This window comes from Belonocnema kinseyi, chromosome 6, assembly GCF_010883055.1.
Source record: "Belonocnema kinseyi isolate 2016_QV_RU_SX_M_011 chromosome 6, B_treatae_v1, whole genome shotgun sequence".
In the NCBI taxonomy this organism is placed as follows: Eukaryota; Metazoa; Arthropoda; class Insecta; order Hymenoptera; family Cynipidae; genus Belonocnema; species Belonocnema kinseyi.
In genome coordinates, this window is record NC_046662.1 from 52,634,360 (window position 1) to 52,648,144 (window position 13,785).

Below are 13,785 nucleotides of genomic sequence, written 5' to 3' on the forward strand. Positions count from 1 at the left end.
ATATCCCTTTCAAGCTACCGCAGGTACAGAACGTGAATCTTCAATCCTTTATATCTATATATTATAATCCTTTATTGAAGATTCACGTTCTGTACCTGCAGTAACTTGAAAGGGATATAAGTGTCTTGTTTACTGTCATCAAGTTATTTTTTCCTTCTACTAATCTCATCGACTTGGAGGATAAAACAACTTGATTTATTAGTCATAAATGAATTATTTATTCAATGCTCGCATTAAAAAAATATATTTCTTTTAATCATTCAATTTTTAATTTTGTATTAATTTCATGTTCCTAATAACTGAACGATAGCGCACAAATTTTATGACTTTCAACAATCAGCTGACTTGAATTAACGTATAAGTTTCATTTCACACCACGAGTTGACGGAAAGTCAAAAATCGTTCTGTCTTAAATTAACCTATAAAGTACATTTTACGTACATGAAGCAGTTGACTTTGAACCAAGCGCGTTACTTGAAGTCATGTGTGTTCAAAAAATAAGGTGACTTTATGGTTTTCTCAAAAAATATTAATTCATTCCTCAATATTTATATGGGCCCCTTCAAAGTAATCCCCCTCAGATATAATACACGTGTGCCAACGCTTTCTACAATCATCATAGCACTTCTGATAATCATTTTGTGGTATAGCCTTGAGTTCTTCCAGCGATGCAGTTTCTATCTCCTAAATCGTTGAAAATCTTTTCATGGGTCTCTTCAGATTTGGGAAAATAAAAGAGTCACTGGGGGCCAAATGCGGTTAATATGAAGGCTGAAGCATGACTGTGGTGCTGTGTTTGGTCAGAAAATCTTTCACAAGCAACGATGAATGAGCAGGTGCATTATCGTGATTCAAAAGCCATGAATTGTTTTTCCATAGTTCCGGACTTTTTTGCGTATCGCCTTTCGCAAACGGCGCTTAACTTGAAGGTAATACTTATTATTTACCGTACGACCTTGTGGTAAGAATTCCTGATGCACCACGCCACGGTAATCAAAGAAGACAGTGAGCAAAACCTTCACATTTGACCGAACTTGACGTGCTTTTTTCGGCCTTGGAGACTCAGGATGCTTCCACTGAGGCGATTGGGTTTTAGTTTTGACGTCATAAGCATATACCCACGATTCATTGCCAGTTATAACCCCTTTGAGGAAATCAGGATCATTATTGACTTCATTCAACATCTCCTGAGCGACGGTCATGCGATGGATCTTTTGATCAAAATTAAGCAGTTTTACAATAAATTTCGCTGACTCACGTCTCATGCCCAAAACGTGCGAAAAGATAGCATGGCATGAGCCAACCAATATCCCAACATCTTCAGCAACTTCTCTGATGGTAATTGGGCGATTTTTCAACACCATTTCTTCCACTGTTTAAACGTTTTCATCTGTTGTTGAAGTGCTGGGACGTCCAGAGCGAGGTTCGTCTTCGACATCCTTTCGGCCTTCTTGGAACAGCTTGTATCACTTATACACATTTTTCTTACTCAGAGTAGACTCACCGTATGCATCTGTCAACATTTCAAGAGCTTTAGAGCACTGGGTTCCATTTTTCACACAAAATTTAATGCAAATTCTTTGCTCCATTTTTTTCGAAAGAAGAAAATCGCCGAGCACACCAAACCCTTCTACCCTTTTACGCCTCTGCCAGAAAAACAACATGAGCTATATAGTCAAAACTGTGAACATATGATCGTGACGAGTGTACCAACACAACAAAATAAAAAATTTTAAACTTGAATCTACGTAGCCCACGAAAATTGAAAAGTCACCTTGCTTTTTGAACACACCTCATACATCTGAATGTCAACCGCCTTTTTCTACTGAAATCCAGATTCTTGTATTACTGTGTAGCGGCTGCGCCCAAGTTCATTAAATAACAGTACCAGTATTCACCTGAAATATTTATTATTCATAGTACACAAGGAAAATGGCTGTAAAACCCGTGTATAGTACAACGGACTTAATTTTGGCAATACGGTTTTAGCATTTTACAGTTTTCCTATTTCACCATAAAAAACACTTTTTAACTGGATTCATTTTTGTGCCAGCTTTACAACTAAAGTCTGTTGCAAATTCTGGCATATTAGCAAATACACCTGTGACCCTGAATTCTGATGGAGTTGATAAGTCATCGATCAATCCCTGGGGATTAGTAATGAAGTCTTTCAGATACTCTGGGGTATATTTCGCACATTGCGTCATAGCTGCTTGAATCCAAAAAAGTTGTGATTGGGAATATTTTAATCCAGGCAATGTGGGTTCAGGTCCGTTACGTTTTACCCAATCTTGATAGGCTAAGTAGGCCATTTTTACCCCTCCATTGTCTGCAATGTTTTTCCTGTCCACTTTGGTACCACTTGACTGAAAAGTGACAAATATTTCTTTTTGTGATCATTTCAATCTTAATTTTCTTATAAAAAGTACGGCATTTTGTGATTATATAGCATAATTAGGCTTATTAGCTGCAAGTTCAAATTGAAAAGCATTTAAAATTATATCTCAACTACCACTTGAAAAAATGATAGAAAATGATGAAATCTTGGAAATTGAGGACTGATTTTTAATTTAAAAGAAATTTTTTTTTCTGTTTTTTAAGAAACTTAGGCTTTTTTATTTCTTTGCTTGAATAAATCATTCATATTTTTTCATTAGAAATTCTAGTATTTGGTTTATAATTTTACTATTTTAAAAAAATGCAACAATCGTGTTAAAAACTCATATCTTTGGTAAGCAAATCAGGCACTTGGTTAAAAGATGAACTACTTTGATAAAAAAGCATTGTTTTGGATTTATCTCCTTGCATAAAAATTTAATTATTCCATTTTTAGCAAACTCTTTGTGGTAGAAAATGATGTTATTTGGTAAAATATCATATTTTAGGGAGAAATGTTTAACCGTTATGTCGTTAATTTTTGTGAGAATTGATTTTTCAAACTAAAAATTTAACTATTATATTTTTGGAGAAGAAGTTTCGATTGTTAAAAAATTTAATATTTATTTCAAATTGTCCTTTTCTAATATTTCGTCAAAAATTAGTATTTTTTACATAAAATTAGTCTTCATGGTTAGAAATGTACCCTTTTCGATTGAAAATACAAGTGGTTGATTCTTAATTAATCTGGTTTGATTAAGGATTCAACAATTTGGTCGAATATTAATGTTCAAAATTCTCGCTTTTTGTTCAAATTGAAATGTTTGGTTTAAAATTAATATATGTTTATGGTGATTTACTTTTTTGGAATAAATTGCACTTTTTGGTTAAAATATAAAATTTTCGGATTGAATATTCATCTTTTTGTTTCAAGATTTAACTATTTGGTAGAGGGTTTAAGTTTTTTTTTAAATTCACATTTTTGAGATTGACCTCTTTGGTTTAAAAAGTTTTTTTTCTGCATTTATTTTGTTACAAATTAATTTTTTGTATCTGATTGAATTTTATCCTATACCCAATCGTGTGTCAGAACATATCTGTACAATTGTAAAATGACAAATCAAAAAAGAATTAATAGCAATGTATAAAATTGAGTGCTGGAAGTGCCAGTTTAAAGTAAAGGTATGAAAATAATTTTTTTAAAGAATCCTACAAAATATACATACGTTCATGCTGCCATCTTTTACTGTATATTTTTTGTACTGCTGAGTAATGCAAGCAGCTTTCTGAAGAAATTTTGTTGTTGTTCCTGGTGACCACCAATCCCTAAGGTTTCCATTTTGATCATATTGTCTACCTTTGTTATCAAAAGCAGTAGTGAGTTTATTTCCAATCACAAACGCACCTACTCCACCATAGTTCAGATACTGAGGTCTATCCGGATAAAAGAAAATGTCTTGTAGAATTCCGGCAGGGACATCTATCAAATAGAAATTCATATTATATATATATATATATATAAAAATAAATAAACAAATGTTATGGATTGCAAAAATTAAACCCTTTCGATGGATACTGACGGCCCCCTAGCCGGTTGTCCTATTTACAATTAGCCATTGGGCACAAAATTGGACGACGTCTTTACGACATCGTTACGACATATTTACGACAACTTTACGACATCCTATGTCCATGTCGTTAAGGTGTCTTTACGATATCATAAATGAGTTGTATGATATGCCGATATCTTTACGATATTGCAAAGACACCGAAACGACATGGACATAGGATGTAGTAAAGTGGTCGTAACAATGTCGTAAAGACGTCGCAAAATTTTGTGCCCGCTGGGTAGCCTTGTCTTTAAAAGATGATATGGACATTCAAAAAATGGATAAAACTGTAATTTTAAAATTTTTTGAAAGATTATCAAATCCTGTATTCAATAAGGCACAAATAAAATAATTTGGCTTTGGGCGAAATTAATTATTATAATAGGGAAGACGAACATAAAATTCCAAATTTTCAGGAATTTTGCACTTGAACTTTAACTCTTCGATAGAAAATTTGACATAGAATTAAGTCTCGCAAAGTGATTTTGAAATTCGAGAAATCTTGGAACAAAGCTATTTTAGAGATTTGCGAAAATCTATCCATAAAATAGACCTACAAAGACGGTTTAAATGTTCATCATAATCTGTGCGTATATCAATTGTAGTTCGAGCGCAGGATACCCATGGCCAATCTGATTTTTCTATAGTCTTCCTCAGATTACTGAAAGAATGGTCTGTCAAAAAACTGTCCAGGTTTGCGTTTGCTTGAACTAAATCATTCGGAGTTATTTCTAATTTCTTGAAATATTCGTCTACAGTCTTGTCATTAAGAATTTCAGCAGGATATCCAATGACGTTTTTCATAGATTTAAGTTTAGCCAAAGCACTCGTCCTTGTTTTTTCGTCCATCCAGTCGACCTCAAACAAATACATCAAGTAAAAAACACAAAGAAATAAATTTAAAATATCAAAAAAATCAAAATATCTAAAAAAATATCTAAAAAAATACTAGGGAATTTTTTATTTGCTTTCCCTTAAATTCTATACTATTTTATACTAGGGTGGTTTAAAAACGAATTGGAAAGTTTTTTTTATGAAATTTACTTCGATATCGACTTTTAAACTTAAAATGGGATTTATATTGTGAAAGCTTAAACTTTTTGAAAATTAAATTTGAGTCCTTACATAGGAAATGGTCAAGAAATAATTCTCACCCCATATAAACTATTGATAATCATTCTATTCCGACTTTTTATATAAAAGGTAAAGAAAATTTTCGTTTTTCAAATATCTTTAAACAATCTCGCTTATTAAAAAGAAAATAACTAGATGAAAATAATGGTCGACATATTGTAAGAGAATTAAAAAAACTATATTTTTTTCACCTTCTCACTAAAAGTCAGAAAAGAATAATTGATAATGTTTTGATAAACAATTTTATAATGTCTCAGAAAAAATGCAAGAATCTCATAGAGTTCCATGCTTCAGTATGAAAACAAATCAAGAAAAAATATTTCTCTTAACACTCATCAATTGTGACCTTAAATCTAGATAATACGAACTTTTCTTGATTCAGTAGGAGAAATTAAAGAAAATATAAATTTATTAGGAAATTAAAAAATGTGCTTGGAGCAAATCCTAATATTGACGAATTTAATTTAAAAATCTCACCTTTTTTAGCATTTTAATGAATTGCTGTTTAATACTGACTGCCAATACTTCTGCACTTTTCTTCGATTTTGGTGTGAAATATTTCCTGACATATATAGCCCCAGAATTCACAGATAGATATTCAGATGCCATACTAAGGCATTCTTCCTTAGAGAATGAGCCTTGAATTTGACCTTCAAGTACTTGCCAAACGAGGTAATTAGCCAGCACCTTTTTGGGAGTTTTTTTCAACAGTGGTCCTAGTTTTGCGAAAAAAGTAGGCACGCTCACTTTTATTACTTCCTCATCACCAATTACGAAAGCCGATTTGAGAATTGTGTTGAAGTATTTCTTCCAGTGAACAAACGGGTATGTTGTTGTGAGGTTTTTTACTGTCATTAGGTTTTCGAGAGCAGTTTGATTATGTCTTTCTTCTTCTCTCAGGGTGATCTAGGGTTTTAGAAAATTTTAAAAAAATTGATTATTGACTCCTGGAAAATTTTCCCGCTCTAAATATTTAGTACAATATTTTAATATTTTATAACGGAATTAGGAACTTCTCATAATTTTTCTCCCTTAAGGCCACCCAGTGGGCACAAAATTTGGCGACGTCTTTAAGACATCGTTACGACATCTTTATGACAACTTTACGACATCCTATGTCCATGTCGTTTCGGTGTCTTTACGATATCGTAAGGACATCGTCAGATCATACGACTTATTTGCGATATCGTAAAGACACCTTAACGACATGGACATAGGATATCGTAAAGTTGTCGTAACGATGTCGTAAAGACGTCGCCAAATTTCGTGCCTACTGGGCTACTTGAGGAATTATTTTTCGAAAAAGCTATTTAATGCCAAAAGATAATTATTTTCAAAAACAAACAAACACGACACGATTCAAATCTAAGATGGTCTCGGAGGATTTGATCGAAATTCTTTTATCTCGTAATGGATAAAAAACCCTGATTTTCTTCAGGCAAGTCAACTTTCATGGAACGACAGTAATTGTCGTGCATAAAGCAAATATTCTATCGTCCCGGATCATACCGATAGATTTTTTATTCAATACTATTTTTCCGTGACATAATATAGACTTTAAAGTTTATATTTGTAATACATAGTGACAATGAGGATGCAGAAATATTATAATTTGAACTTGTGTAAAATTTTTGACATTTTCTTAAGCGAAGCTTTAAAAACTGACTGCGAATCTAGTAGATGACAATTTTTCTGTAAAGAAATTTGCAAATCCCATTTTTCGTAGCAATAGGCACAAAGTTTGGCGACGTCTTCACGACATCGTTACGACATCTTTACGATAACTTTACGACACTGTACGTCCATGTCGTTAAGATGTCTTCACGATATCGTAAATAAGTCGCATGGTCTGATGATGTCTTTACGACATCCTAAGGATAGCTAAACGGCATAGACATAGTATGTCGTAAAGTTGTCGTAAAGATGTCGCAACGATGTCGTAAAGACGTCGCCAAATTTTGTGCCTACTGGGAGGTCTATCATAATTTAAATAATACTTACAGTGGTGAGCTCTATTTCGAAGTCGAGGACATCCCTTAATTCATTTTCTGCTTTTGCTTTATTTGCACCATATTTTACTGCCGTTTCAACCATATTACGAAAGTAGTCTTTTACGGACTTGTCACTGAACCCTTTTACTAAAGCATCGCGATCAAAACGAATCATTGGTTGGTCGATCTAAAAAAAGTATATTTTTTAAAATAAAATATTAAATTTGATTTAAATAAGTATTTTTTGCTCTGATAGTAACTACCTACATCCAAAACATTTTTCGTACTATCTTTAAAATCTGTGACTATATCGAAGGCAAATAAGCTATCAGTTAGAAGCCCCTCATTCACCATGCTGCAAGATGCCTGTTCCCAATCAAATTTTTGCGCTTTCCACGAGTCTCCTTCAAGCAGAGGCCAGCCACCCATATTTTTTAATTTTTCTATTAATGTATGACGAGCATTTTTTTCAGTCACTTCTATACATAAAATTAGGAATTAGTATTTTAAACGAAAAATGTCTGTTCAATAAAGTTTAGAATTTTAAAATGTGCTCACTCATTTTCAGGCAAGCATTGTAGAAGTTTTTTAATAGTGTGATAAATCTTGGTTCATTGGTTTGGACTGGTTCTTCAATGCTGCTTTTTAGTTGATTCACAATTTTAGGATGAAGGGGGCTATAACTGTCGACACTCATTTTATCTTTTGAAACGTGTGTAGTTTTTAAAAAATTTCCACAGGCAAATTTATAAAAGTTATCGCACGGCGATACCTCGGGATCGATGCTCTCCCGGATTGTGTTAGCTACAAAATAAGTTTTTAATTTAAAAATTCAGTTTTAGAAAAAAAAGAAATTTCTGAAACGAATAATACTTGTTTAAACAAATGGAAATTAGTGAAAAAAATTATTTCTTGAACATTCCATTGAAACCTTCATGATAATTTCATAGGTCCGAGAGCACGGGGTGATGTTGAAAGAATTGATAAAAATTCGACTGTAAAATTTAAAAAAAATGCAACTCATTTCTTAGACGACCTATTCCTGACAACAAAAAAATAAATTTTATAAAGAAGCCAAAACTTTATTAATTTATCTTACATAACGCGCGCATTTATATAATTCAAGAAATTCATGAAATTTAAGAAATTCTCAGAATTTACGGAATTCACAGAATTCTTATAAATCCTGGTCGTCCGGAATTCACATGATTCCCGGAATACAAGAAATACACGGAATGTCCGGAATACAAGGAATTCACGAGATTCAAAGAATTTATAGAAATTTAGGAATTTATGGAATTCACGGAATTCAAAGAAGTTACGCACTTTACAGAATTCAAGAAAGTCACGGGATTGCACGATTTCAATGAATTCTTGCAACTCATGCAATTTACGGAATTTAAGAAAACCAGGAATTCACGGAATTTAAGGAATTCAATGAATTAGTGAAATTCAACAAAATCACGGGATTCACGGAATATATGGAATCCATAGACACCCACGAATTTCTGAAATTGCATAAATTCCTTGAATTCCTTCGATTACATGAATTCTCGGAATTCAGTGAATTCCTTTATTATCATGAATTCTGAAAGTTCCTTTAATTCCTTTTATTTTTCAAATTCCCTTAATTCCTTGAGTTCCGCGAATTTGTCAAATTTCATGAATTCTGTGAATCCCGGGTGAATCCCATGAATTCATTGAATTTCTGCGATTCCATATATTTCGCGAATGCCATAAATCTCAAACATTCCGTAAATTCCTTGAATTAAGTGAATTCGTTTAATTGCGTGAATCCTGCAAATCACATAAATTCTGCGAATTTCGAGCGTTACATGAATTCCCCGAATTCTGTGAATTCCACAAATGAAGCGTATTCCGTTAATTCCGTAATTTCTTGGACCAAATTTCTCAAATGATTTATTATTTTCAAAAAGAATGATCTTTGTTTCAGGTACTTACTAATTTTTTAAACAATTAATTATTATTTTATTGTATCTTTTGCTTAAAATGAGGTAAAAGACTCTAGTTTTTTCAATATAGTTAGATTTGCCGCTCATTATTAAGTATGTCCGACATTCAGATACAAGCAGCTCATTTTATAATGAGTTCTCATTTGCTTACATAAATTTTGTTTCTTGAAATTTTTTTTTTTCAAAAACAAATATTTTTAATTTTTTTTCCTGCAATTAATGCAGTGATTTGTCATAGCTTAAAAAATGTTTTCTATTGACCACGAGAAGTTCATTTTTTTAGTAAGACTTCATTCCATGAAAATTACATTTAAATTTTGTCCCCTAAAAGCTTGATATTGGTCGACTTTTTTAATTTAATGAAGTTCGATCAAACATGATTGAATCTTGAATCATGCCTAAACTAAATGTACAATGAATCTTTCGTAAATTATTTAAATAATACGATAAGAAATAAGAATTTAGGATAAATTAAGGTACTAGTATTTGAGTGACGTATATATTTAATAATCAGTAGCAAAACTAACTAAACATAAAAACTAAATTTTTCCACCTCTTTTAAAGCAAAAGTAACAAGTCAATAATAACTTTCTGTTTAAGCAATAAGTAAATGTTTAAACAATCATCAGTCTTCCTAACAATGACAATGAATGTTGAAAGGTAATTTTTATCCGGCAACCTCATAACGCCCCGTCATCATTATAATTTTAATTTTTACCATCTTAAAATTTTTCAATTTTTGTCCAGAAATTCTGCGAAATGAAATAAGATAATCTGATAATGAAATTGGTCCGATTCCGAAACGTAATTTTGTACAATATTAAATAAAAAGGGAGGAAGAAGTCGCAGAAATAAATTTTTTCCTCGCAAATCCTAATACTATTTGTGCAGGCAATTGAAAAAGGTTAAAATATTTCAAATATTTTCAGCACCTTTAAAAAACGGTTGGATCCCAATGGATCGATAGACTTTCAATTCTGAATGAAAATCGTAGTCGGAAATTTCAACATTGAGACATGCTTATGGCGTCTCAAATAAAATTGAGTACATGTATCTTCTTCATTTTGACATACAGATTTCGTAATATTTCAATACTTAAGGCCATGTGATGAGTGGGTCACGTGACCAGATTCCTACCTTACCGCAAATTTTTTTATTTCCCAACTCATATTCACACGAAACGTCACATCAAGTTGAAAGTTTGGGATACTAAACAAGAAGCACTAAGAATGGTGGTTCAGGTCGTATATTTGTATAATTATAAAAAAAGTTTTTTGTTGTAAATAGTTTTTTTTGCCTTTTTATAATTATAACAGTTTAAGCCCAGACCTACGTTTCTTAGTGCTTCTTATTTATTATTTCAAATTTTACACTCGATGCGGCGCTCATTGTGAAAATAAGTTGGGAAATAAGAAAGGTGGCGGTAAGGTAGGAATCTGGTCGCGTGACCCACTCGTCACATAACCTTAAGTAAAAAATATGCAACCTTTTGGCAACGATCTGAGTAGTTTAACGATTTAAAAATTTTAGATTTATGAATAAATATACGTACCAGCATTTTTACATTGAAGAGTTTGGCACACGTTGCTGTTCTCTTGTTTCGCACTTGTGCCTTTCTTCATTTGCCTTGTTTCGCATTTGCGCAAAATACAAAAGAGAAAAACAAAAATTAGAATTCGTAATCTTATCATGTTCTCAGAAATTTACAGTCTCCTTCAAATTGCAATTATCGTCTAACGTTAAGTATTTTGCTACCTACTCTTTATATATAATCATGAGAAATCAGAATAAGTAGGTGAATGATTTACTTTCGTCATGTCACATTGTAGTTAATACATTTGTCAACAGTGATACTTGAATAGTGGAGTGACATTTAAAAAAAGACAACTAAAAATCATAAAAAATAGATTTTTTATTCTAACATGTTGTGCATTGCTACGAGGTCAAAATAAAGTCTATTTGATATGAGTTATTTTTTTCAGCCCTATATTCATGATAAAAACTGTTTCTCTAACATAAATCTTTTAATATGAAACAATTACTTTGCTACATTCACTCAAAAATTAATTTAAATTAGAGAACAATTTCTTTGACAGCATAGGTTAAGGGAATTCTTTTTAAGCGAAATAAAGTAAGGTGAAATGCTTTGAATAAATGTATATACTTTGGCTATTTTTGCGGAAATTTTACTACGAACAGTTGTGGAAATTTTTTTTAATATTACCCCTTGACAGGCTGGAAACGGGTTAGACTTACTGAAAAATTTGTAATGGTAAACAGAACTATTTTCAAACCCATAACCATACAGTTTTATCTTTCTTAAACCACTTTTACGAATATATTTTTATTGATAAAAATACCTGCAAACGTCATATTCAAAGATTACGTTCTTTTAACATTTAAAAAATTTTGAAATTCCTACTCTTTTTTCAGTAACGATCAAAAAGTAACTTCAGTAACTGAAGAAGTACAAAATTCACCCAGCAGGCTGTAGAATGGAATTGAAGCACCCGACATTTTTCTTGAGAAAAAAACATTTTTCTAGAGCTTTGGCATTCTAAATTAGCTCAATTTATAGGATATTTATCTTCTTCTTATTCATTAAAAAATAAGGAGTTGAGTGTTCGGTAATTATATATAATTAAAAATTTGTCATAAGGACAACCGCAGGATTTCGCCGGGAGCGGGTGCTAATCTGAAAAATTGCACTTGCTTCCAGCGAAATCGCGGTAAAATTTCAGCCACAACCACGACTCACAACCGTGAGATAGGTGGTTACAGTCTGTAAAGGAATCAATACCACGATCCAGCAAAAGCCTCGTGTACCCTAAGAACACGGAGTGACCCAAGGACAACCGTCTTCTGCATTTTTCCCGCAAGTGTTCTAGAATATTGTTGACACGCAGGGGTGCTTTTTAGGCTATTAGCAAGTGAAAGCTTGGCACCTCTAAGAGCGCCGATGGTAAGGACGATCAGTTTAACAGAATATTCCGGGTACAATCGTTGCAACTCCGTTATAAGGTCTCGATAACTTTCTTTCTTTTCATTCTCCTTGGCTATGATGTTTTTGTCAGCTGGTGCCGAAAATTTGATAACGAACATAGTTCGCTTCTCGAAGTCAAGAAGAACCATGTCAGGCCTCGAGTGAGCAACAGAAACAATTGTCGAGAATATAAAGTTCCAGTATATGCGGCACTTCTTATACTCGGCAATTGACTCAATTTCCCTAGGAGCATTAAGAGGAGCGATATTAAGGTGAATGCCGTAGGAGTGACAGAGATGGTAATAAAGCACTCTTAGTGCCGCATTGTGCCTTTGAATGTAGGTTGTTCCCACGTGTGTTGGACAACTAGATAGTATGTGAGCTAAATGCTCGGGGTGTGCATGGCACGCCCTGCAGCTATCATCGGGAACGTCTTGGCTCAAGATGTGGCGACGGTATGTTAAGGTGGAAATGACACCGACTTGGCATGCAAAAATAAAACCCTTTGTACCAGACTTCAATCCGGGCGATTTAACGAAAGCAAACGTTAGCTCACAAGACATTGACTGATCCTTCACATTTCTGTGGAAGATACCGTGCATCCTCTTATCGAGGAGCTGTTCACGAAAGTTTTTCTCTTGTGCTTTCTTAATCCGGGCTACTCGAGATAGATTACATTTTATGCATTTTGCTTACCCCTAAAACTGAAGTCAAATCCGACTGTTCCAGCAGCCTCCTCCGCTGCTTTGTATAGAAATGCTCCTTTTCCCACTTCTTCGTGATTCCTGACCATTTTAAAAAGAGGGTCTCTTCCATTTGCAACTCTATGTGCTGTACCCAGAATAATCCTGTTGTGAAGACATTCAAGACTCAATATTCCGCGACCCCCTTGATGGCGTGAGATGTACAGTCGCGGAACAGTAGACTTAAGATGCATGCTTTTGTTCATGTGCATAACCTTTCTTTTCCCGATATCAAGAGATCTGCCCTCGTTCTTCGTCCATGGAACTACTCCAAATGAATAGAGTAGTACCGGGACGGCAAGAATGTTTCTTGCAGATACTTTGTTCCTCGCCGACAGTTCGGAAGACCAAATCTGTCGGATGAGGCATTTGCATCTGCTGCGGAGAGTATCCTTTATAGATATCACATCCTAAATGCGGCTCTGGTGCACGCCCAGGTATGTATAAGTCTCTCCAGCGCAAAGATGTCGTATGGCGCTTCTATCAACGAGCTCAGGATCTTCAGGGATGCCATTAAGTTTTTCCTCGCTTCAAATAAACCTTGGCGCATTTGTCTAACCCAAATTCCATCCCAATTTCCTTAGTATATCGTTCGACAATCCTCAGAGCTAGATGCAGTTGCTCTCTGTTTTTAGCATAGATCTTAAGATCGACCATGTAAAATACATGAGTGACCTTGTACTTTCAATCTGCAGGTTTTCCGCACAAGTATCCGTCGGAATGGCGCAGTGCTAGAGATAGTGGCAATAATGTAAGGCAGAAGAGGAGTGGGCTCATGGTGTCGCCCTGAAAGACACCTCTCTGAAACGTGACCTTGATAGTTGTCTCACGATTTTTGCCAGATGAGATAGTAAATCTGGTTTTCCAAAGCGGCATCAATCTCTCTATGCAACCAACTATTTGCGGATGAACTTTTAAGATTTCCAAAAGACAGATGATAAGTCTATGGGATGTAGAATCGAAAGCTTTCCGATA

General features: G+C 33.8%; 2 protein-coding genes across 2 annotated transcripts in view; one reads left to right on the forward strand and one right to left on the reverse strand.

Annotated features, from left to right (window-relative positions):
• LOC117175389 (neprilysin-2-like) overlaps positions 1-1,989 on the forward strand; it is a 16,016-nt gene extending 14,027 nt beyond the window's left edge. The window contains exon 6 of the mRNA XM_033365098.1: positions 1,921-1,989. Within this exon, the coding sequence (XP_033220989.1) occupies positions 1,921-1,989 (69 nt within the window). The remainder of the gene's footprint in view (positions 1-1,920) is intronic.
• A 20-nt stretch (positions 1,990-2,009) lies between these two features.
• LOC117175390 (neprilysin-2-like) lies at positions 2,010-10,706 on the reverse strand. Its single transcript, XM_033365099.1, has 8 exons — positions 10,637-10,706; positions 7,670-7,915; positions 7,379-7,590; positions 7,122-7,298; positions 5,598-6,026; positions 4,544-4,844; positions 3,603-3,856; positions 2,010-2,366 (listed from the first exon to the last, which is right to left on the reverse strand). The coding sequence occupies exons 1-8, from the start codon at positions 10,704-10,706 to the stop codon at positions 2,010-2,012; spliced, it is 2,046 nt and encodes a 681-aa protein (XP_033220990.1).
• Between the last annotated feature and the right edge of the window lie 3,079 nt (positions 10,707-13,785).

Excerpts from the sequence above, each read along its gene's own strand:
- LOC117175390 (XM_033365099.1), bottom strand. The coding sequence starts at position 10,706 with ATGAAGAAAGGCACAAGTGCGAAACAAGAGAACAGCAACGTGTGCCAA. Across the intron at positions 7,299-7,378 it reads GTACGAAAAATGTTTTGGAT|ATCGACCAACCAATGATTCG; the intron begins GTAGGTAGTTAC and ends TACTTTTTTTAG. Across the intron at positions 2,367-3,602 it reads TAAAAGATGGCAGCATGAAC|TCAAGTGGTACCAAAGTGGA; the intron begins GTATGTATATTT and ends GTCACTTTTCAG.